The 22,706-nt window shown below is 48.9% G+C and overlaps 2 protein-coding genes across 4 annotated transcripts in view; both read left to right on the top strand.

Annotated features, from left to right (window-relative positions):
- The window catches only part of LOC147262565 (UPF0606 protein KIAA1549), a 24,505-nt gene extending 14,612 nt beyond the window's left edge, over window positions 1–9,893 (top strand). The window contains 18 exon segments of the mRNA XM_086201549.1: window positions 844–2,055; window positions 2,134–2,216; window positions 2,956–3,255; window positions 3,326–3,512; window positions 3,680–3,739; window positions 3,879–4,030; window positions 4,140–4,317; window positions 4,695–4,945; window positions 4,947–5,158; window positions 5,615–5,742; window positions 6,597–6,802; window positions 6,889–7,124; window positions 7,318–7,453; window positions 7,631–7,924; window positions 8,008–8,060; window positions 8,243–8,370; window positions 9,264–9,418; window positions 9,672–9,893. Of these exon segments, the coding sequence (XP_086057675.1) occupies window positions 844–2,055; window positions 2,134–2,216; window positions 2,956–3,255; window positions 3,326–3,512; window positions 3,680–3,739; window positions 3,879–4,030; window positions 4,140–4,317; window positions 4,695–4,945; window positions 4,947–5,158; window positions 5,615–5,742; window positions 6,597–6,802; window positions 6,889–7,124; window positions 7,318–7,453; window positions 7,631–7,924; window positions 8,008–8,060; window positions 8,243–8,370; window positions 9,264–9,418; window positions 9,672–9,893 (4,193 nt within the window).
- Window positions 9,894–9,895: 2 nt separating this feature from the next.
- Window positions 9,896–21,935, top strand: svopl (SVOP-like). Of its 3 annotated transcripts, none has more exons than XM_086201553.1 (17): window positions 9,896–14,113; window positions 14,308–14,568; window positions 18,093–18,184; window positions 18,311–18,402; window positions 18,797–18,895; window positions 19,330–19,401; window positions 19,503–19,627; window positions 20,019–20,082; window positions 20,161–20,286; window positions 20,401–20,529; window positions 20,604–20,677; window positions 20,762–20,958; window positions 21,109–21,220; window positions 21,334–21,415; window positions 21,498–21,587; window positions 21,663–21,776; window positions 21,853–21,935. In XM_086201553.1, the coding sequence occupies exons 3-17, from the start codon at window positions 18,094–18,096 to the stop codon at window positions 21,862–21,864; spliced, it is 1,479 nt and encodes a 492-aa protein (XP_086057679.1). In that variant the 5' UTR covers window positions 9,896–14,113; window positions 14,308–14,568; window position 18,093; the 3' UTR covers window positions 21,865–21,935. The 3 variants fall into 3 exon arrangements, with proteins under 3 accessions (XP_086057679.1, XP_086057678.1, XP_086057680.1); XM_086201552.1 differs by having other exon boundaries at window positions 18,308–18,402; XM_086201554.1 differs by lacking the exon at window positions 19,330–19,401 and having other exon boundaries at window positions 13,984–14,113; window positions 18,308–18,402.
- Window positions 21,936–22,706: the final 771 nt, after the last annotated feature.

Here is a 22,706-nt window from a genome sequence, read left to right as displayed (position 1 = left end):
ATCTATCTATCTGTCTATCTATCATCTATCTATCCATCTATCTATCCATCTATCTATCTATCCATCTATCATCCATCCATCTGTCCATCTATCTATCTGTCAATCATCTATCTATCTATCTATCATCTATCTATCTATCTATCTATCATCTATCATCATCTATCTATCTGTCTATCTATCTATCTATCTATCTATCTATCTATCTATCTATCATCTATCTATCATCCATCTATCTATCTATCTATCTATCATCCATCTATCTATCTATCTATCTATCTATCTATCATCCATCTATCTATCTATCTATCTATCATCCATCTATCTATCTATCTATCATCCATCTATCTATCTATCTATCTATCTATCTATCTATCATCCATCTATCTATCATCTATCTATCTATCTATCTATCCATCTATCTATCTATCCATCTATCTATCTATCTATCTATCTATCTCTCTATCTATCCATCTATCTATCTATCCAATGTATCTGTCTATCTATCTATCATCCATCCATCCCTCCATCTATGTATCTATCTAGCTATCCTTCTATCTCTGAGTGTGAGTGGAGGGCGTCGTCTCTTGAATACCAATGACAACTCATCACCGTTCAGCATGTGATGCATCGCCATGGCAACGAAGTCGGCACGGGATGAAAGGAGATCAATGAAAGCACTGTTAGAGTGTGTATGTACGTGTGTGTGTGTGCATGTGTGTGCGCGTGTGTCCTAGCTGACATGCTAACATGCTAATGCATCATCTTGTAACCAGTGTTTGAGTCATGTGACCCCCCCCCCCCCGCCCCCACTGGTCCCATTACCGCAGGTCTCTTTGTCTTCAGGTGTTCTGGACTTCAACGGGACGGTAGAGTCTTTGTCACGGCCTTCATCACCTCCCTCATCACCCCCCACCCCTGTCAGACCTGTCGTCCCCCCCTCTCCTCATAAATCTGGTTACCATGGTAACAATGGCGGGGCAGGCTCCGCTGAAGACTCAGACTCAGGTGCTCAGGGAATCCACCTCCTGCTGAGACCCCCAGACCTCCTGTCCCCCAGCCTCCCCCCACCTCTGCCACCACACAACCAGCCCACTCTTACCCCTCCGCCACCCTGGGAGCAGGGCCCCTCCCTGGAGGAGGCCTGGGGGTCTGGAGACTACCTGGAGACGCTGTCCTTCATGGTGCCTGACGGTGATGAACTGGCCCTGTCCACGCCGCTGCCCAGCAACCCCTACGATGAAGATGACACCGGTGGCAACTGGGTGTCTTACGATACAGCCTTCCCCACCCGCCCCACCCTCCCACTCTCCTCGCGCCTCCTCCTGTCTCCCTCCTCAGTCACTCCCACCATCCGCCTGCAAACCCGCCCTGCCCATCCAGACGTCTTCCCCACTTGGGATGATGACTATGACCTGGAGGACATGATTCCCCTGGAGCCTACAGAACTGCTGCTGCCGGACATGAACAGCCTGGAGTACTACACCAACCTGCTGGCACGAGAACGGGAACGGGAGCAGGAACGAGAGAAAGGGCGGGAACGAGGCTGGACTGACACCACACCTTCCATTGCTCCCACAACTACCCACAACCTCACCCACCCTCCCCCGCTGTCTCCGTCCCCGAGCTCTGGTCCTCCAGCAGGAAGGGAGCCCCAGCACCCTCCAGCAGGCCCCACCCCCCCACTTGCCCTCTCACCATCCCTCACAGGTGAGGAGAGGCCACCTGCTCCTTCAGTCCGCCCCACCCTTAAGACTCTCTCTGCCCCTCCTCCTGCACCAAGACCCAAAGACCATGCCCCCATCCCAGGCAAACACCGTCCCCATCCACCCGCCAACACCACTACCCGGGTGCCACCTCCACCACCACTGGGACCGCCCACTCGCCCCGACAGACCTATGGTAGTCACAGACAAGCCAGCAAAGACCACCACCCAGATCACAGCCATCAGCTTGACCCGGGCCCCGCCGGTTACCACACCCAGGGTGGCCCAGACTCCGCCCACCCGACAGTACCTGTGCAACATCACAAAGCCGGAACTGTACCTGGTCAGAGTAGGTGAGTCAGGGAAGGTCATGTGACATCAGCTGCTCCAATCAGCTGATTGTTGACCATTGTTATCATTTTGGTCTGCAGGTGGCACCCGAGGTTCAGCGGCTGGGTTCAGTCAGGTCCGAGATCTCCTGAGGCGAGAGTTTAACCGCTCCGTTGAGCTCCAGGTACCAGCTGCTGCCACAGAGCGCACTTGTGTAGGACAGGACGTTCTGTGCTCTCTCAAGGTTCTCTTATGGTGACCAATGTCCTGAACCTGTACAGAGCATTGGGGGACTGTCTTAAAACGTTATCTTACAGCTCTTAAAATCCCACAGTTCAGCGTTCTCTGCATGACATCAGGAGAATGTTCCACTTTGGTCAGTTTATGGTCATTATTGCAATATGACAAAGACAAAACATTCCCATCTGGCGCTCCGTAAATACTTTAGGTGGAAGGTCCCCAGATTCAAAACCCTGGTGCCGCCTTGGAATGTTCCCACAGTTCTTTGGATGTTATATGATGGAATAACTGGGGAACATTCACAATGATCTGGGAAAGTTTAGGAGACTGTTACTATAGAACATTCCCTAATGTTCTTTAAATGGTAGGGGAACATATCGAGAATGTTCTCTTCACTGTTTCCAGCACATTTGCAGGAACCTTCAGGGAACAATAAATAGCGTTCTTTCTCAAATTTATTTGGATTCTCTCATCAAAATGTTCACTCAGCGTCAGTTAACATTCCAGGAATGTTCTATGTTCCTTCTAAATGTTCCCAGAACATGCTGATTGTTCCCTCCTACATAACGTCTGATCTTCCCACTACAGCGACTCATTGTTGCCTCTTGAGGTAAAATGGACGTTCCTTCATTATTCTCAACTCGCTTAGGTCAAATGATTGACAGCTGCGTGTTCTTCAACAGTTCCTGAGAACTCCGTCAAGTTTTGCGTTCCGCGTGGTTTCGGGACCGTTGATCTACACCACCATATCAGTCATCAACGCCCTGCAGCAGCCACGGCGAGCGTCTGTCCCCGTCCCCACTGTGTTCCCACTCTACACCATTCCTGACCTCAGGTACCAGGTCCACACCGTGCTGCAGTTTGTCCCCGCCCACGTTGATGTCCGTGTCTGTAACTTCAGTGAACGAGTGGAGAGGGGAATAATGATGGCGTACGGAGAGATGCAGCGGCGCTCACACGAGGCCGGCAATGTTACCATACAGGTGAGTCTATTGTCTGACGCTGCTCACAGGTCATCGCTGTCATGTGTCAGCAACTCTGTTTCCTTGTCAGCTGTTGAACGTCACGCTGGGTGTGACCCAGCTGGCGCCGGAGCAGAAGGTTCCTGTCGACATCACGTTTGCTGTGCGTGATGGACGGGGCTACCTGCTCGGGTCAGAGGTCAGCCAACACTTGAGGAAGCTCAGCCTGGTGGAATTCAGCTTCTACGTTGGATTTCCTGCCCTGCAGATAGCAGAACGTATGACACACACACACACACACAAACATACACACACACACAAACATACACACACACACACACACACACACACACACACACACACACACACACACACAAACACAGCCTCAGCAGCACTTGTGGCGATTCCTACTTCAGATATGCTGGTTCTGCTCCTGTGTCCGCAGCGTTCCATTACCCGGAGCTGAACACGTCCCATCACCTGCGTGCCACCTGGGTCAAGACAGGTGAGCAGAGGAGCTTCACCAAGCCTCCTCTCTTGTTTTAATTTATGCTCTTCGCTGGGTTCTTGGTGCTCTGGGCTGTAGTCTGACACCTGGACACCACCTGGCGGGACGCGGCTCTGACGTCTTGGTGTGGTTTCAGTTCTGCTGGGCGTGCAGGAGCAGCTGGTGGCTGAGCGCAGCTTCAAAGCTCGTCTGGAGCGGCGCCTGGCTCTGCTGCTGGAGGAGGGGCTGGGAGTGTCTGGAAGGCGGCGCTGGAGGAGAGCCACGGCGGTGGGCAACAACAGCCTGCAGGTATGATAACTGGACTCCTGGTCAGCCATGACAGTATCGCAGAAATGAAAAGGCTTCACTCTAGAAATCTGCGCGCTCTTAACTTTCATCTATTCCTTCTGGCCATTAGGTGGTGCGAGTGATGAGGCTGTCTGGGGTGGAGCGCCCCCTAGAGGTCTTGTATTTCGTGGAGGGTCCAGGTGGTGAACGTATCCCGGCAGAAGTGACAGCAGGTACCCTGAACAGTTTGGACCTCCAGAGAGCTGCAATCGTCCTCGGACACAGAGTCCAGAGACCGTTGGCCCAACGTGAGTCACACCTCTCTGATATCCTTCGTTCAGGTGACAGCTAGCAGGTTGTTAGCATGTTGCTAAAATGTGAGAACATCTAATCCGGCCAGACACCAGCTGATACTGTACAACAGCTACAACAACCAGGTCAAGATGACAAAGAGATCAGGTAGCATGAACGTGCTAATGCCGATGTAGCTTAAAGTTGCGAATGCTGACAGGACTAGCTGCTAGCATTATATTTAATTTTGAGGGTAGATTAGTTTAATCATGTTGTAACATTCGGAACTACCTGACCCCTGGCCTCTGACACTGGATGTTCAAACCTAAATGGCTATCAGTAATGGAGACACAGGATTGGATGGTCACTTCCAGTGTGTCTCTCGTGTCTCTAGCCGTGGAGACTCTGTCCGTCCCGCCAGCGGAGACTCAGAGCAGCAGCATCTGGTTGATTGTTGGTGTGGTTGTCCCTGTCCTGCTGGCTATTTTCATCATCATCATCCTTTACTGGAAACTGTGTGGCTCTGAGAAGCTTGAGTTCCAACCAGACGCCATCAACACCATTCAGCAGAGACAGAAGGTCAGAGGTCAACAGGGCGCCGCTTCATGTTTGCTGTGGGAAACCACCACCCTAACCATGTGTCGTCTCTCAGCTTCAGGCTCCCAGTGTGAAAGGCTTTGATTTTGCCAAGCTTCACCTTGGTCAGCACAGCAAAGATGACATCATGGTGATCCAGGAGCCCAGCTCGCTGCCTGCCCCTGTCAAAGAGGCCACGCCCTCTGACGGTGGAGACCTCAATACTCCCAAATCCAAAGGCTCATCCACCAAAGCCGGGCGATCCAGCCGCCGCAGGGGCAGGTCAGGCTCCCATTTAACCAATGACATTCCTGATGAGTCAAGAATGCGAACACAAATTATGTTTTAAAAAAGAACAAATATTTTTCTTATCTCCTAAGAAACAAAATATAGCACATTTATTTTCTATCGTCGTGAAGTATGATTATCAAAATTTGTGATTTTAAAATATTTCTTCTTTTTAAAAACATACACAATGATTTTCTTCTTTTAAAAAATCAAAGACATTTTAACTTTGCAGAAACATTCACATTGAAATTTTTCCAAATCTTACATTTTTTTAACAAAAAAGAAAAGATCTTCATTTGCCTCGAAACTTGTCTGAAATCGAAGAATCAGAGGGATGCTAACAGTTCGCAAATCCACGTCACAACTAAAATGAGTCAGAATGATTTATGTGATTACACAGTGAGACCGCCGCCCCCCGGTGGGCAACACTCATACCTCTCGTCTCACCAGGCTCAGCCCATCAGACGGTGACTCATTAGGCAGCGACCAATCCAGTGGCAGGGAGTCAGCAGAGGAGAGCACCCGACCTGTGGCCACGCCCTGTGAGGGGAAGCAGCACAGGAAGATGCCCAAAAATGGTCAGAGATGCTGTGACATCATCATTTTGAGCCCCGATATGAGAGTCTCTTTTATTTGCTTTGTCTGAATTTCGTGAAGTCATCAATTGTGTTTTGCTTCGTCATCATTCATCACACATGATTGGTTCAAAGACATCGCAAACTTAAACGATCTCATGTTAAAGAAAACGTACAACTGAATCATCAAGTTTGGGAGTTTTTCCTAAAGAAACAACAAGGAATGATTGCATTTTCAACAATTGTGGAATAATGTGACATAAATCACCAAATCATTTGATTGATTGAACGTTGCAGCTAATAAGAAAAATGTTTACTGTAAAATGAAAGTGTCAGGATCAAGTTGTTCACCAGATGTGAACAAGAGGTGTGCTGGGTGAAAAACTTGTCTCAACTTTGTTTTTCTTGCTGAATGCTCACTGGACTGAAGGGAGGAGCAAGATGGGTACGTTTTTGTCGTCACCGTTATCGTGGTCAACTCGCTCATTTAAAAGACAAGCTCAAGCTTTGCTCAAGCTAACAGCAGCTAACGAGATGGAGCTAGTCCTTACTGTGGTGCATCATCGGTTCCCAAGCTTTTCATTTGTCACATTTGTTCATGCGTGGAATTTCCATCTTCATTGTGTCTTAATTGTGGGCCCCCTGACAGCAGATAAACTTGAGCCTGTAGTTCGCTATTTAGCTCTGTGGCTAATTTGTGTTTTGTAAAAATCGTAGTTAATCTGCACAGATGACTAAAATAAACAAAGCGAAAATCATAATAACTTACAATGAACTGAAAGGAGCATTAAAAAAGGTGTTGGTTACCGAGGCAGCAGCAGAATCAAATAAACTCCTTCTGTTCTGACCTCCTGCAGCTCAGTCAGGCAGTGGTCCAGATGAGCTGTTGTCCTCGTCCTCTATCTTCGACCACGTGGATCGTTTGTCCCGTGGCTCATCTGATGGCAACCGTCGCCAAGCCAACAAGGTGCAGCTGATTGCCATGCAGCCGCGACCAAGTCCACCGCCGCCACACTCTGCGTCCCAGCTGAGCCCTACCCTTACAGAGAAGGTCAACACGGAGGTGAGCCAATCATCCCTCGCCTGTTCTGAACATGATCAGTGTCCCTTGTCCTTTTGTCATAACGTGACATTATGGTGCTCCTGCAGGTGGCACTGCGACACAAGTCAGAGATTGAGCATCATAGGAATAAGCTGCGGCAGCGTGCCAAGAGGCGGGGCCAGTGTGAATTTCCCTCCATGGATGACATCATGGATGCGTTCGGAGACGGACCAGTGCAGAGCGAGGTGGCGCAGCGCCTCTATAGCTCTGCCCACGACCACATGGACTGCATCCTGCAGGGCGATGCCCCCTCACCCCCGACGCCCAGTGACTCCAGGAAAAGGTCAGACTGCACACAAGCATCATAAAAATGTACCAGTGACATGTTTATATTTTCACGTGTCAACATTTTCAAGGATACATTTTTTAGCGCCCAAACAAATCAGCTCCCATCAAATTAGCACTGGTCTTCCAAGAGAAGTGTTGCTCTTTTCATGATGGCTTCGGACTATTTAAACATCAGTTTGTTATTCCAGAGGGAGGCGTTCTCCTCGAGGTCGACACACTCAGCCAGGACCTGGAAGTCTTCCTGATACAGACCGAGACCGACTGCTCACAGACCAGAGTGCCACCTACAGGAAATACCCAGGCCTTAACAATGTGGCCTATATGGTGAGGAAAGAAACACACATACAAGGAGTCTGCGTTATAAATGCTGTTCGAGAAGCTCTGAGTCACAGAGAGCACAATGTCATCAGCAAACATGAAGCCATGACAGTCAGAGAACTACTACAGACGCCTGTGGCACACCTTTACTAAGCAGCGTCTTTTCTGTCCTCTTCCCTACAGTCGGACCCTGACCTACCCCCCAACCATGGAAGCCCCTCCCCCACAGATGAGGTGTTTGACCCCGCCCCAGCTCCTCCACCGTACATGCCCCCCCAGCCCTCCATTGAGGAAGCCCGGCAGCAGATGCACTCTCTCCTGGATGATGCCTTTGCCCTGGTGTCTCCGTCCTCACAGGGAAGCGCTGGGGTGAGCGGGGTAAGCCCTGCCCTGCCCAGCTCCTCCCCTCAGGCCCGCCCCCCTGGCAGGCAGTGGGGATCTTACCCAGCAGCCCCCTCCCACAGCCCTTTCTCTGCAGTGAGTCTGTAGTTGAGGACATGGCCTTCTGACACAACTTTGACATGTTTTCACTTTCTTCTTTTCGCCTTCTCTACCTGCAGAGATACGCAGAGCTGGGAATGTCACCGACATCGGTGCAGGGTCTGCTGCAGAGGTCTGTCACATAAAGCCCCTTCGATGAAAATCACATCTTTAACCTTGTTAGCATGTGAATGTGATTTTTTTTTTGTGTTACAAGGCATATCACGAGCCTCAGACCAAGAAGTCTAAATATGAGAGATGAGTTTTGAGGTGGACGTGCAATCATCAAACTCTGATTGTCTGTATTGGATCCAGGCAGGGTCTGAGCTCAGGAGGGTATGTGTCCACTGGAGACCAGCTGCAGGAGCCGGTTTACTCCAACAGGGGGCAGTATGAGGACCCACCCTCCTCTTCCAGGCCACGACCTGTTGGGGGCAGCACAGGTAGAATCATTTGGACACATAAGGACATAGCTATATAGGTGGAATCCTCCAACTCCAACATTTATTTGGTTTGTGGGTTATTTAGCTGGTAAAACACAAGCTGATGATGTATGACGGTATGCCCAGTGTTGCCAACTCCTCAGTAAGGAAAGTCGCTGTTGGCTGTCCTAAAAGTCGCCAAATGACGCCATCGCCTAATTTGCATAATATGCACGTGATCGCAATGGATGCTGTAGGAGAGACTTCGCAGTAGAGACAAAAAGTGATTAAAAAAACCTACATATGTTTTAGAACTACATATACTGTATATATATATATATATATATATATATATATATATATATATATATATATATATATACACACACAGTATATAATGATATATATATACATATATAATACTGTATAATGCAGTGATTTGGTGACAACGAATGAAATGAAACGTTTATTTAACATCCCGCTATCCGATCCCGAAGGGTGGGATCTCCTCGGCGGCTTTGTGCATGCTCGATTCATTTGCTGCCTGGACGCAGAGGGGTGAGGGTCTCTGCTCCTCTCCTGACTGCCGCTTTCGGGCGGAGCAGGAAGAGCCCACTGCTCGCTGACAACATGAATTGCAGAACAAAGACACGTGCTCTAACGTAAGTCTCCAAAAGTCAGAAAAGTCTCCAATAACACCAGGAAAAGTCGCTAGATTAGTCGCCAGTCGCTTTGGACAAAAAAAGTCGCCATGGAGAGTTGCCAGATTTAGCAAGAAAGTCGCCAAGTTGGCAACACTGGATGCCATATGGATGTTTCCCACAATTTAAACAAGACTATGTGACTCCTAGTGTCGGCTTGATGCTGGTCAGAGAGCAAAAAGGTAGCCTCATGTTCATGTTAATGACCTGCAGGTGCACAGCTTCACCACCTGACCCAGGTGGGTTTATCCAGCCAGATTGGTGCATACCCCGGGGTGGGCCGCAGCATGTCTGGCCCCACTGGCTCCAGCTGGAACCAGCAGCACTCAGACCAGGACCTGTCCAGAACAGGAGTCAGCAGAGAGAGCGTGAGTCCGCTAGTCTTGACTCTGTTAAATTGAACCAGTCCCTTCAAGTCCAGAGCAGTCCTCAATGGTCTTGACGGAAATGAACAACTTGGTTCCGTTCTGTTTGGATCTTTATTGTCTAACAATAATGAGAATCCTGAATAAGAACTGAAAAGTTTATTTCAGCTCCTCTCCTGTGAGGGTTTCTGTTGCTACAGGTTCCTTTTCTGTCGTATATTTGGATTGTTCTGAGCTGTTTTACTCCCCCTAACAGGTACTGTCCTTTCCGGAGTTCACGTCTTCAGTGTTCCAGATGCCCAGCTCCTCCTTGCGGGACCCGTCAGCTCCACCACTTCTCCTTACCTCACCGACTCCAGAGTATCCACCGGAAGACGCCTCTCCCTCGGCTCATACCTCTGCCTCCCTCATCAAGGCAATCAGGGAGGAGCTGCGACGTTTGGCCCAGAAACAGGCTGTAGTGGCCAGCTACCCGTAGACCGGTCCGCCTCTGGTTTCAGTTGTTATTGTGTGAGATAACTCAGAGAGGTCAGGACTCATGGGAGACAAACAACACCTCTGCTGCTCAGCTCCAAGTAGCTCTGGACCACAATCCACAAAAAAAGACCTCCGGTACTTTACAGGGTCCCGTATGTCCATCCACCTGTCCATCTTCTTTCAGCTCAATGCTTCATCGGACAGGAGTTTGACTCCTGAAGTGCTTCCTAGAGTGGATCCTTCACCAAACATCTTACTGGACTTGAGAATGTCTTTCATCGAATGTTGGAGGGGATGGAACTCCCCAGAGGTTGTAACAGGATTCTCCTTGACTCTATGGAACAACTTTCATACCTTACAAAATCCCTCATCCCATCTGACCCTCTGGAGCAACCCAACTCTCCCATCCCTCTGGACTGCTTTGTCCCTTCTGACCCTCTGGAGCATCTTGACCTGTCCTGACCCACTGGACCGACCCATCTCTCCTGACCCTCTGCGGTGCTTCCCACCAGCCTCATCATCTCCTCCCACTGACCATCATTGCCTTCCATCAGCCGTGGAGATCACTCTTCATGAAGCGGGTCAGCAAGGCCTTTGCAGGAGGCGCCAAAAAATTCTACTGTATTAAGCGATAAGATTCTATATACATGACAAGATCCTGATGAGCACAACATTCATGTCAGAGGTACTATCAAAGTATTGAGATGTTTTTTTTATTACTTAGAAATGAAAGTATACTTCAGATCCTTTATTTTGATCAAAAAAGACCAAACTACTGTTCTATGGTTGTTCCTCTTGTGTTTGAGCTCGCTGTAGATTTTGTGCCGCTGTTTATTTCTGCGTGGAAACGTTGTTTAGCGTAGCTGCTCGCTCGTGTGTTCATGTATCAGTGGCACTGAAAAAAATGAGTACTAATGCATCGCTTTGTGGAGCCGGTTCCTGGCTGCTTAGTTGCATCCATCCCCACTATGTAGGTGGCAGGGCCACCAGTCCTTCATCACAACCCTAACAGATGCAATGGTGGTATGTTTATACCTTCACAGCTGTTATGTGATCGTGAGAGATTCTTCACCCAAAAGTACTCATCAGTAAGAGTTGGAGGCTCATGAAGATGGTTCTCCCTCCTCCATCACTTCTTAGTGACTCCAGAATGCAGGAAGAACCAGCCATGATATTTAGCTTGAAGCTAACAGAGGCTGATGCTAACAGCAGCTAAACTGACCAGAAACATCAGTTCACTAAGTCTCCAGGTCTGGTAGTATCCAGGTCTGCTGAAGCCAGCCGGATGACCAGTGATCCACTAACATTTGGACTGGAGATTAACAAAAAACTCACCAACTGGAGCAAGTTATACACAGATTATACCGGATGATGTCGTAAGCAGATGTTTTTGGGCAGTGCCCTGCGTCACTTTCATGGAGGACACAAGATGGTCCCCAGTGCCACCCTGAGAACCCAACAGTGATGAAGTGTTTCAAATCTAAATTGTGGCAGAAGAGTCCATTTTCTGAGAGCCTGAAGTTGTGTTCAGACCAAACTTTCTCATGTAGTTTCCCTCAACAACTGTTATCAACCGTCTCACCATTTGGTGTTTGTATGGGTCATGACATCATCACTGTGTCTCCAGGGACAGGATGATGACTGAGATTTGACAAATTTATTTGAATTACTGGATCAAAATGATGCTGAAATAGCAGCATCGTGATGGTGATCTCAGGATGAATACATGGTTTGTCCCTTCTGTTGCCGTAACGACAAGCTTTGAATAACTGGAATCCATCAGACTGAGTTTGGGAGGTTTAGCTGCAGAATTATCAACAAATTAGGAAATGTTTAAATTGCGAAAAAAAATCCCTTCTATCCAAGTTTCTTAGTTAGTATGTGATGCTGCCACCTACCTGTGAATGTCTTCACGATTGTTATGAGCACAGCTTTAGCGCTGTGTAGCTAGCATGGTCCTGAAGGAGGACGTCCTGTTGCTCAATGTTGTCCCATCAGAACTTTGTTCCTTCAGTTCTGTCAATTATTTCAAACGGGCCTGAATTATTCGTATTTGTTTGCTCCGTCTTTGTCTTCAGAAACTGCAGTTGTAGATCTTTAGACCTCTAATGAACGCCACCTTCAGCTCTATTCTGTAACGTTCCTTCCTGGTTGTCTGGATGAACGACTGGTTCTCTCTGCTGATTGGCTGCTTCCTCTGTTGCGTTCCAATGATGTCATCACTACAAACACAATGGGTTCATTTGTCTCTGCGCTTCTTCGGCATGTTCAATTCTGTTTGACGCTTTTGCTGCTTGTGATGTTGATGTTAGCATGCTGCTAAAAGATGTTCCAGTGACAGTGAAGAGTGTCCAGTTAAGAGTAAGCAAAGAGTGATTCACCTCACGCTGCCATGACACCACCCACCATTATGTCAACATGTTTTGGTTCATCTCCAGAAGATATTTTTGAATATAAATGAAGATGACACCTGTATAAATACATGAAAGTGGATATGATGTTGAATAGAAAACAATATATAGAAAATATTTTATCTGTGACTGCTGAGATCTGCCCGGCAACAGCGCCGACATCCTTCACCAACCAGAAACCAACCGCAGAACTCTTTGCCGGCTGGAGACTTTCTGATTGGACCTTGCACCTGCCAGTCAAACTGTAGGGTGGGGTCATGCCCCCAGGATCACATGGTGCTAATTCAGTGACTGAGTGTGAGTGGAAACGCCTCCGATCACACGCCACAACATGAACGCTGCAGCAGGCGTTTGTCGTCTCTTGTGGAGCTGATTCAAGCTGCTGAGTGTTTTTCTACAGTTTCAGACTTTTCTAGGTTGCCAATCACACGGTGGCGGTTTACTCATGACAACCAACGATTCTGGCTGGCACACCTCAGTAACTGCAGACAGAGTTGGTAAACTGGAGGCCAGGTGACAGACAACGTGGGTCCAGCTAAGTTCTGTCAGCGAAATATTAACGTCAACCCCCCAAGACACACGACCAGATGACATTAATATTACCTTTCTCCTTACCAGTTAAAATTAGTCTTTTACTTTTTAATTTTGCTGGCGAAAGTCAAATCAAGATAATTTAGTGAAAATGTTCCAAACTGTGTCAGTCACCTGAACATGACATGACATACGTTTCATTTAGATTGCTAACTCAGTTGCTGAGCTAGCCGTCCTCCAGCTGGCTGATGTCGGACGCCTTGAAAGGCGCTCAATGAATTCAAAATGTTATTTTATTATCTTTGGCCTGAAGGGAACTTCTCAAGTATTTGACCTGTAGAGTTTAGTGTAGAATATACAGTAACCTGCCCCTGATGACCACGTTAGCCAGCTAACATTAGCTAGTTACCTGAAAGACACATCCTAAACATATCAAGCTAATTTTTGTCCTCACACCGATGGGATAACCAGATTATTGTACATTTGGCACAATTTAAATTTTTTTTTTTTAAAAAGCCTGAGAACTTAAATTTCACTGGAGACTTAAGGGGCGTCTGCGTGGACAGAGAGTGGTTCTCTGCCTCGTCGCTGTCGCTCGCCCCCGCCCCTCCCAGGGTGAATGACACAGCTGCTAATGCTACCCTGCTAGCAAATGTCACTTATTTTCCCGCCATCCGAGGTTGTCAGGATGTTGTGTCGTCTCTCTGACCACCCACTCTGATGGACCTGTTGTTCTTTAAGCTGAGTTGAAGAGCAACACTGTCTGGGGGGTCGATCTTCCCGCTGCTGTAACTTTGAGCTCCTGACTGATGGCATTTGACTGTCCAGGGGATTTTGAGATGAGATATTCACCTGTGGGAGCGCGGCACCAACATGTCTGCTGTTTTTCTTTACTGGTGTCCGTAAATGTATGATCAGAACCCCGATGTCTGATCCAGATCAGACGCTTGAAACCAGAATCCATTAGGGTTGTCATGAGTGAACTTGCTCACTGCTGAGTCGACCCACATTCCTGTAGTTCCTGTCTGGAGGCTCCTACCACCTGAGTGACATCACTGTCCCATCACTGCCAGCAGGTGACATCAGCGGACCTCTTCTACCTAAAGTGTTGTGAGCTGCATCGTGTGGTGTTCAAGTCTAAACGATTGTGTCAACAAGCATTAAAGAGATGTGTTCAAAGCTGCGGCGGTTTGTTCTGTCGGCGCTCATCGCCACGCTGAGAACCAATAAACATCCCACCTCTGAAAGCATGGTGACCTTTGACCTGCAATTTTGTTGAGTAAGTTTCTCAAAAGTCACTTAAGTTCTGTTGTACACCACAGTGGTGGAGGTGGGCGTCGCGTCACCTTAGTTTAACCAAAAACTGATCATAAAAAATGACTTCAAACATGAGAGCTTCTGTCATTTCATTAAAATCCTTGTCCTTAATTTTTTCACAATCCAAATATTTCATCTGTCATTTTGTTTTTTTAGCATCAGTACTCGCTCACACCTGAATGGCAGGTGCTGAGATCGCCCAGGTGGTAACGCCCATCGCTTCAGGCGTACTTCCGGCTACAGCAACTCAGTTCGACAACATCCCGGGCGGAGGAACGGGCTGCTTCTGACTTCAGAAGCATGAAAAGTTCGACACCTGTGAACGACGTCACTGTGGGTCATTGGCTTCCAGGCCTGTTGGTACTTGATCATCCAGAACTCAGCCGCCACCTTCCTGCGGCCTCCGCGACATAATTGGTGAGCAACAATGAAATTCCTCCGAAACTTCTTTCAAAATTTAGACGTTTTTATATTCGCTTGTCGTTCAGGAAGAAACAATGAAGCCACAAGGCAGGAAACGTGTAATGACCGTTCACCTGTGGGGTTCTGCTGAGTTCGGCTCGGACAGCAGTGAAGAACAGGCTGCAGCTCGGTCCGAGGGAGCAGAGGAAGCTCCTCAGGTGCGAAGATGGCGAGGTCGCCTCAGGTGTTCTCACGCGACTTATGAAACTTGATTACGTCAGGTGATTAAAAAGACTTATTTTTTATCCATGTTAGACGTGATCGTCTCTGCTGACGTCATGTTTTTTTGTCAGCTTCTCGCTGACAACACCTGAGCTCAGGAACCGATGACGTGTGTTGATTGTCGTAAACACTAGAAACAGGAGTTACACCTGCGCATGACGCTCATTCCGGTCTAGTTCTGAGGTTGTTCAGGGTCTTTCTACAATCCTACAATTCTACAATCCTACAATCCTACAATTCTACAATCCTACAATCCTACATTTCTACAATCCTACAATTCTACAATCCTACAATCCTACATTTCTACAATCCTACAATTCTACAATCCTACAATTCTACAATCCTACAATCCTACAATCCTACAATTCTACAATCCTACAATCCTACAATTCTACAATTCTACAATCCTACATTTCTACAATCCTACATTTCTACAATCCTACAATCCTACAATTCTACAATTCTACAATCCTACATTTCTACAATCCTACATTTCTACAATCCTACAATTCTACAATCCTACAATCCTACAATCCTACAATTCTACAATCCTACAATCCTACAATCCTACAATTCTACAATCCTACAATCCTACAATCCTACATTTCTACAATTTCATTTAGCAGACGCTTTTGTCCAAAGCGACGTACAACACAAGCAAGAATTCAGACTTAATTAAGGAAAAGTCCATAGGAAGCGCCAAAGTGCTTCAGTTGTGATTTGGTCACAGGTACTGCCATCTAGTGGCAGAAGAAGTGTCGCCCCCCCACCCTTTTTTATTTTATTTTTTTTATATAACAAACATACAACATGACACAACACAGTTAGTGCTACATAGTCACTGAGTGCTGGGTCTGGGACCCTCTGACTGATTCTACCCCAAAGAGGAGCAGAGTCAGGTTCAGTGCCTCGGTGCTCTCTGAACAATTGAGTCTTCAATTGTCTCTTAAAAGTAGAAAGGGACTCAGCAGAACACACAGAGTTCGGTAGTTGGTTCCACCATTTGGGAACAACAGAAGAGAAGAGTCTGGCTAGAGATCTGGAGCAGCGCTGGGCTGGAAGCACCAGGCGTCTTTGGCATGCAGAGCGTAGTGGGCGAGAAGGAGAGTAGACCTGGATCAGGGATTCCAGGTAGGCTGGAGCCGTTCTTGGGATTGTTTTGTGAGCCAAGAGAAGTGCCTTGAATTTGATCCTGGCTGCCACTGGAAGCCAGTGAAGAGAAACCAGCAGCAGGGTGACATGTGCCCTTTTGGGCTGGTTGAAGACCAGACGTGCTGCTGCATTCTGGATCATCTGCAGAGGCTTGAATGAGCCTGCAGGGAGGCCTGCCAGAAGAGAGGTGCAGTAGTCCATGCGTGAGATGACAAGAGCCTGAACCAGAATCTGTGTGGTCTGTTGGGTCAGGAAGGGTCTGATCTTCCTGATGTTGTAGAGGGCGTAACGGCAAGACCGAGAAACTGAGGCCACATGAACCTTAAAGGTCAGCTGGTCATCAATCATGACACCCAGGTTTCTGGCTGAGTTTGTGGGCACAAGTGGGCTCGAGTCAAGTTGGACACTGACCTGAGGCTGAACAGATGGACAAGCTGGAAAGACCATGAGTTCAGTCTTAGAGAGATTCAGTTGAAGGTGGCGTTCCTTCATCCATGTGGAGATATCAGCCAGACACGCTGATACACGATCTGAGACCGTTCTGTCATCAGGTGGGAAAGAGAGGAGAAGCTGAGTGTCGTCAGCATAACAGTGGTAGGAGAAGCCATGGGAGCGGATCACTGCACCAAGTGAGGTGGTGTACAGAGAGAAGAGAAGGGGACCAAGCACTGACCCCTGAGGAACCCCAGTCGATAGGCCATGTGGCCTAGACACCTTTCCTCGCCATGACACTCTGAAGGATCTGCCTGTGAGGTAGGACTTGAACCACAACAAGGCAGAACCAGATATGCCGAGCTCAGAGAGTGTGGAGAGGAGAATGTGATGGTTCACCGTGTCGAAGGCAGCAGACGGGTCCAGCAGAAGTAGGACAGAGCACTGACCAGCAGGTCGAGCTCGTCTCAGTGACCCAGTGACTGACAGGAGTGCAGTCTCAGTGGAGTGGTCACACCTGAAGCCAGACTGAAAAGAGTCAAGTAGGTTGTTGTTCCGCAGATGTTCAGAGACCTGGTTAAATACTGAGCGCTCCAGTATTTTTGACAGGAATGGCAGCAGTGATACTGGCCTGGAGTTTTCAACCTGGGCGGGGTTGAGATGAGGCTTTTTGAGCAGCGGGGTGACCTCCTGCTTAAAAGTAGCAGGGAAAATGCTGTTTCCAGGGAGGAATTGACAATGTGTGTGACTGCAGGTTTGATAGTGGGCAAAATGGTCTGCAGGATGCTGGTGGGTATTGGATCGAGGGACAAGTTGTAGGTTTTGAGTCTTTGTCCTCTAGGGGGCGCGGGGGAGGTGGGCGTGGCCAACTGGAACTGACCCCTGAAGGCTGTCTGTGTCTAACCCGATTATGAGATTGTAAACAAAAGGAAAAAAAGGTTTCAGGTTGATGAGTGTCGCTGCTGCTCGCCACCTTCAAACGCTCATCACTTGATCTAGTTGATTTTGGCGGTAATCAGAGCGCCACAGTGACTTGACGACGTCCAAATGCTTTGGTGACCGATGACATCACTCCCTGCTCAAGAGGCACTTTTGCATGTTTGCAGATCATTCAAATACTTCTACGGAGTTTGTGTCATCTGACCCGCCACAGAACGCCTGCATCGGTGCGACAGCCCGCCATGGCGTCTGGAATACTGCGACTTCCTGTAGATGATGGCAGCGGTGATGAACCCAGCTGGATACACTGGTTCTGACATGCAGCAGTCGTCCTGCGTCTCGCTGTGATGTCATTGAACAACAGACGCTGACAGCAACCTGTGAAGACAGGAAGTGGAGATGCTTCGGGTGGCGGGACGTACAAAACAAAAGAGAACAAAAACAAACGCACACCGCCACGTTGTGTCAAACAAGTCAAGTTGTCATGTCATAGAAATTACACTTACACGCCATAGTGATGATGAGCTTTTGGCGCTGCCATGTCAAGGAGGTCAGACATCTGGGGGAGGAGCAAATAGGCTCATCATGTCAACACAGCCGTTTATCCTTCGTTCCTCCAAGATGACGGCTTCCTACCACGGTTTAGAAATCTGTTACCTAGGCAACAGACGGGGCCAGGCGAGGCCGTGGGGAGCCAGGTGGGGGTATAGCTTCATGTTCCTCTCTTCTTCCAGGATGGGTGAATACATGAAGGCTCAGATGGTGAGCGCCATCCACCTGCAGGAGGTGGAGCTACAGGAGCAACCCGCCGACCCCAAAGACCATGGTTCGTCTGATCGATGGACGCGATCGAGCGCGTCTTGATGCTTGTCTTCACAGTTTCATCTGATGAGAGCGTCAGGAGTCTGAGCTTCTGAAGATGATGATGTCACAGTCTGTTCTTCTTCAGCAGCAGAGCTGACGTACACGGTGGAGGACGCCGTCGAGACCATCGGCTTTGGACGTTTCCACATTCTGCTGTTCCTCATCATGGGAAGTTCAACTGTAAGACTCACACACACACACACACACACACACACACACACACACACACACTCACACTCACACACACACAGTAGACATGGCCGCCATCGTGGTCTGAAAGCTAACTCAGCTTTTATCTTGATCATAGACTGAATCTGAGGTGGGCGGAGCCAATAAGGACAACCAATCAGATCTCTTAATAAATGTCCTGATGATGTCATGTCTCGGTTTTCCTTGTCACATTGCTACCATGGCAGCCGCATCAGGTCCGCCCTCGTGGTCAGATGTGCTCCCAAAATGCTAAACTTGTAGCTTCCAACCACAACGCCATGTGTGATGTTGGCTCCACCTGCTGTCAGGTATTTGAGTGTGACATGATGATGTCAAGTGTGTGTGTGTGTGTGTGTGTGTGTAGATCGTTGAAGCCATGGAAATCATGCTGCTTGCCGTTGTCTCTCCTGAGATCCGATGTGAGTGGCGTCTGGATGACTGGCAGGTGGCACTCGTCTCCACAGTGAGTTTGAATGAGTCACCTGACCTGTCGATTCTTTGATATTCATGAATCAATCAGACTTAATTTCCTGGATTCATTGTTCATCCAACATCAACGTAAAAAAAGAACCTGAACAAAAACCCCTGAAATATTCTGCTTGCTGGCGTTGGAGAGGAGCGCCAGTGTTGTTGATGGATGGTCAGATACCGATTCAGATGAATTTCCTGCTAATTGTTGCAGTTTAAATGACTCAAACTCCTGAGGGTGAAATGTGACGGTCACTGATCAGAACCAGAATCTGAACCAGAACCTGAAGAGTTTATTCATCCCCAAGGGAAACTCTGTAAGGAAAAGTACTAAAAGTAGCGATGGTTACAGGCTGCGATGCACCTCGGCGCATGTGCACTACTGATGATGAGGATGATGATGATGATGTGGCGGTTCTGACCCTGTAGATGGTGTTTCTGGGCTTCATGGTCTGCGGTGTCCTGAGCGGATACGTTGCTGACCGATATGGACGCTGGAAGGTCAGAAACACTCAATGTGAGGGTCTCCGCCAACGACTGAAACAAATGTTTACATTCTGTGTGTGTGTGTGTGTGTGTGTGTGTGTGTGGGGGGGGTTCAGGTGGTGTTCGGCGGGTTCGTGTGGAGCTCCTACTTCTCCCTCCTCACCTCCTTCGCGCCGTCATACGGCTGGTTCATCTTCCTGCGCAGCATGGTGGGCTGCGGTGTGGCTGGAGTGTCGCAAGGGTCAGAAACACCATTTACATTTTGCAAACCCTGTTAGCAGCAGCTAGCTTAGCATTAGCAAACTGCAGCATGACTTGTGCCATCATAATTAAATCACCAGTGGATTAGCATGCTAGCATAAAGATAGCATTCAGATGAGGTGACACACAGTCAGCCATCAGTCATAACAAACCTGTCACCCACGGCAACAAGGTGGTGTTCTTGTCTGCACTCTGAGTGACGGTGCTGTCCAGCCTTTGCTCGTAGCGCCAGTGTTGTCATGGACTGTGGTGATGGTGCAACCCACTCAGTGCCCATCTGTGATGCCTGTGCTGCCCCTCCTGCCCCTCCTGCCCCGCCCTGCGTCAGTTGTTGATTGTAAAGTCGATGAAGAATTTTTTGTGACTCACAGGTTTGTGTTGAAGACAGAGTTCATCCCGGCAAAGCATCGAGCCACGCTGCTCCCTCTCACCACCGTGAGTCTGCCCGCTGCAGTTCAACAGGAAACAGGAAGTGATCCTATACAGTCAAACACCCCCTTAATGTGTGCTCAGGTGTTCTGGATGTCGGGCTCCATGCTGATTATCATCCTGGGGATGCTGGTGGTTCCAACGCTGGGCTGGAGGTGGATGGTCCGCATCTCTGTGGCCCCCAGCATCATCCTCATCTTCCTCTTTAAGGTGAGACCGTCTTACACCGCCACTTCAGCGTCAACACAATAAAAACCCAAGTGTTTCTTAAGGCAGAGGAAGTGAGGACTCGTAACTCCTCCCTCTGTGTTATTGTTCCATCAGTTCATTCCTGAGTCGGCGCGCTACAACGTGTCGGCAGGTAAGATGAAGGCGGCGATGGACACGCTGCAGCGGATCGCCAAGATGAACAGAGCATCTCTTCCACCTGGACGGCTGGTCGGGCCAGTGGTGGTGCGTCCCGCGTCCTCCTCTGGATCTGTTGGTAGGTGCAGGTGAGGTTCTGAACATCTGTCCGGGTGTTTCAGGAGGAACGCGGTAGCTGGATGATTCTGCTCAGTGCGGCGTTCCGGAGGACATCTTTGCTGCTCTGGTTCTCATGGTAAATGGTCATTTGCTCACCGCCTGAGTCATACAGGACAAAGACGGGTGCGAACAAACTGGTTTGTCATCCCTGACCTATCAGGTTTGTGGCGTCCTTCGCCTACTACGGCTCAGTGCTGAGCAGCTCAGAGCTGCTGGAGAAGAACCTGCTGTGCGTGATGAGCCCCGACCCAGAGCATGAGGTCGTTCACCGCCATGAGGACGGGCTGTGTTACTGCATCCCCTTTGGATCCAGCGACTACCAGACGCTCCTCATCAGCTGCCTTGGAGAGGTCGCACGTGAGTCCTCTTCCATTTTTTTTACTGGAGGAGGCGGAGCCAAAACCATTTGAGTCATCAGGTGGAACAACCTGAACACCTTCGTACAGCAAACTTGGCACGTTAGCATGCTAGTTGTAGGCGCTAACCCACTATCATTTCTCCTCCCAGTCGTCCCCGTGAACATCTGCTTGCTGAACCTGTTTGGACGGAAGATGAGTCTGATGGTGCTGCAGCTGGCGGCGGCCATTTCCTTTATGATGCTCAACATCTGCACCACTATGTAAGAGTTGAGGTTTATCAGGGCAGCCAGTCTAACCAGGTCCAGTTTTATGGGGGTGTTGGTTATGACTGGGTCCTGGTCTATGGGGTTCTCCTGTCTCGGTTGTTCTCCAGGTTTGGCTTCACTGTGCTGCTGTTCCTGCTCCGCTCTCTGGTCTCCATGAACTTCAACGTGGTTTATATTTACACTGCTGAGGTATTCATGCTGCCATCGACGTCCTGGCTCTGCGGGTTGTAGTGGATCCAGTCTCAGTTGGTCTCTGCTGGTTCTGTCTCAGGTGTATCCCACCGTGGCACGGTCTCTGGGGATGGGCTTTGCCACGTCTTTCAGTCGAATTGGAGGAATGATAGCTCCCTTCATCGCTCAGGTGGGTTTGTGGTCCTGGTTCTGTTGCTGTCCTTGCCTGACGTCCATGTCTGAGTCTCGGTGCTGTGTCCTTCAGGTGCTGATGTCTCAGTCGATGATCCTGGCGCTGAGTCCGTTTGCTGTAGCCTGCTTGCTTTGTGCTCTGGGAAACTTGCTGTTGCCAATAGAAACAAAAGGACGAGCACTGCTGGTGAGACAAACTCGTCTTTGTCCCTCAACAGTTTTTGTCCTTCAACAAACACTCAAGTTTCTTTTCTCTGTTCCAGCAAAATTCCTGAGACGGCGCCCAACATAACACCTGTCACACTTTTACCTGAAATGTAGAAATAATAAATTATTTTTCAGTGGACGGCTGTTTGTGGTTTTTTTGGAGTATTCACTCGGTATCTCACTATGGGACACGCCCCCTCGCAGGGTCCCCAGAAGCCATATTACACTGCCAGCCACAATGTGCTGGCCGTTTGACATATGTGATGTGTGGAGGCGGTACTTCCTCCTGCCTTATGTAAGCACGGCGCATCATCCTTCAGTCCGAAACCTCTTCTCGCCCCAAAGGCTTGCTCTCATGGACACAGGTGCGGCGGCTTGGTGGCTTAATTGTTCACAGAGAGCCTGTTGCTGAACGCTTCCTCAACACCGCTTCAGCTCCGAAGAGCACTGGTTTTGAACGGGCTAGCTGTCCCCAAACAGTAGGGAGAACGTGTCGACGCCAGACCCCCACCCCCTACTGGGAAGCGGCAAGTCCCAGGCTGCGTCCGAACTGCCAAGTACCAACCTACGTCCTCCTACTACGTCCTCCTGCTACAACCTAAACACGGCGGCACCATTCAGACACCCTAGATTGGTGGTGAAGCACGACCTCTGCTGGCAGAGCACAGATACCACAATGAGGTAGACGGCACCAACGAAAGCCCCACCTGCTGGCCTGACTGTGGTACTGCACTCTACTCTTCACTCATCCTCTATTATTAAGCACATGAACGCACCTTCAGTCATCAACAACTATAAATGTTGGTGTTCATCAGAATGGGAGACTGTTGGTGGCCCAAACTTGGCTTGCGGGTCCACAAGTTTTTAGGGGACGAAGAAGTCCGCGGTGCATTGTGGGCCATAGGTTGCT

The sequence above is a fragment of the Aulostomus chinensis genome, chromosome 4 (assembly GCF_037954235.1).
Source record: "Aulostomus chinensis isolate RoL2024-O1b breed Wild chromosome 4, RoL_Achi_v1.0, whole genome shotgun sequence".
Lineage (NCBI taxonomy): Eukaryota > Metazoa > Chordata > Actinopteri > Syngnathiformes > Aulostomidae > Aulostomus > Aulostomus chinensis.
This window is presented reverse-complemented; position numbering and strand designations above follow the sequence as displayed.

Bases quoted from the DNA above. Each gene is read 5' to 3' on its own strand.
- svopl (XM_086201552.1), top strand. From the start codon at position 18,094: ATGGGTGAATACATGAAGGCTCAGATGGTGAGCGCCATCCACCTGCAG. The intron at 19,402-19,502 runs GTCAGAAACACT...GGGGGGGTTCAG, and splicing joins ACCGATATGGACGCTGGAAG to GTGGTGTTCGGCGGGTTCGT. The intron at 21,221-21,333 runs GTAAGAGTTGAG...GTTGTTCTCCAG, and splicing joins CTCAACATCTGCACCACTAT to GTTTGGCTTCACTGTGCTGC.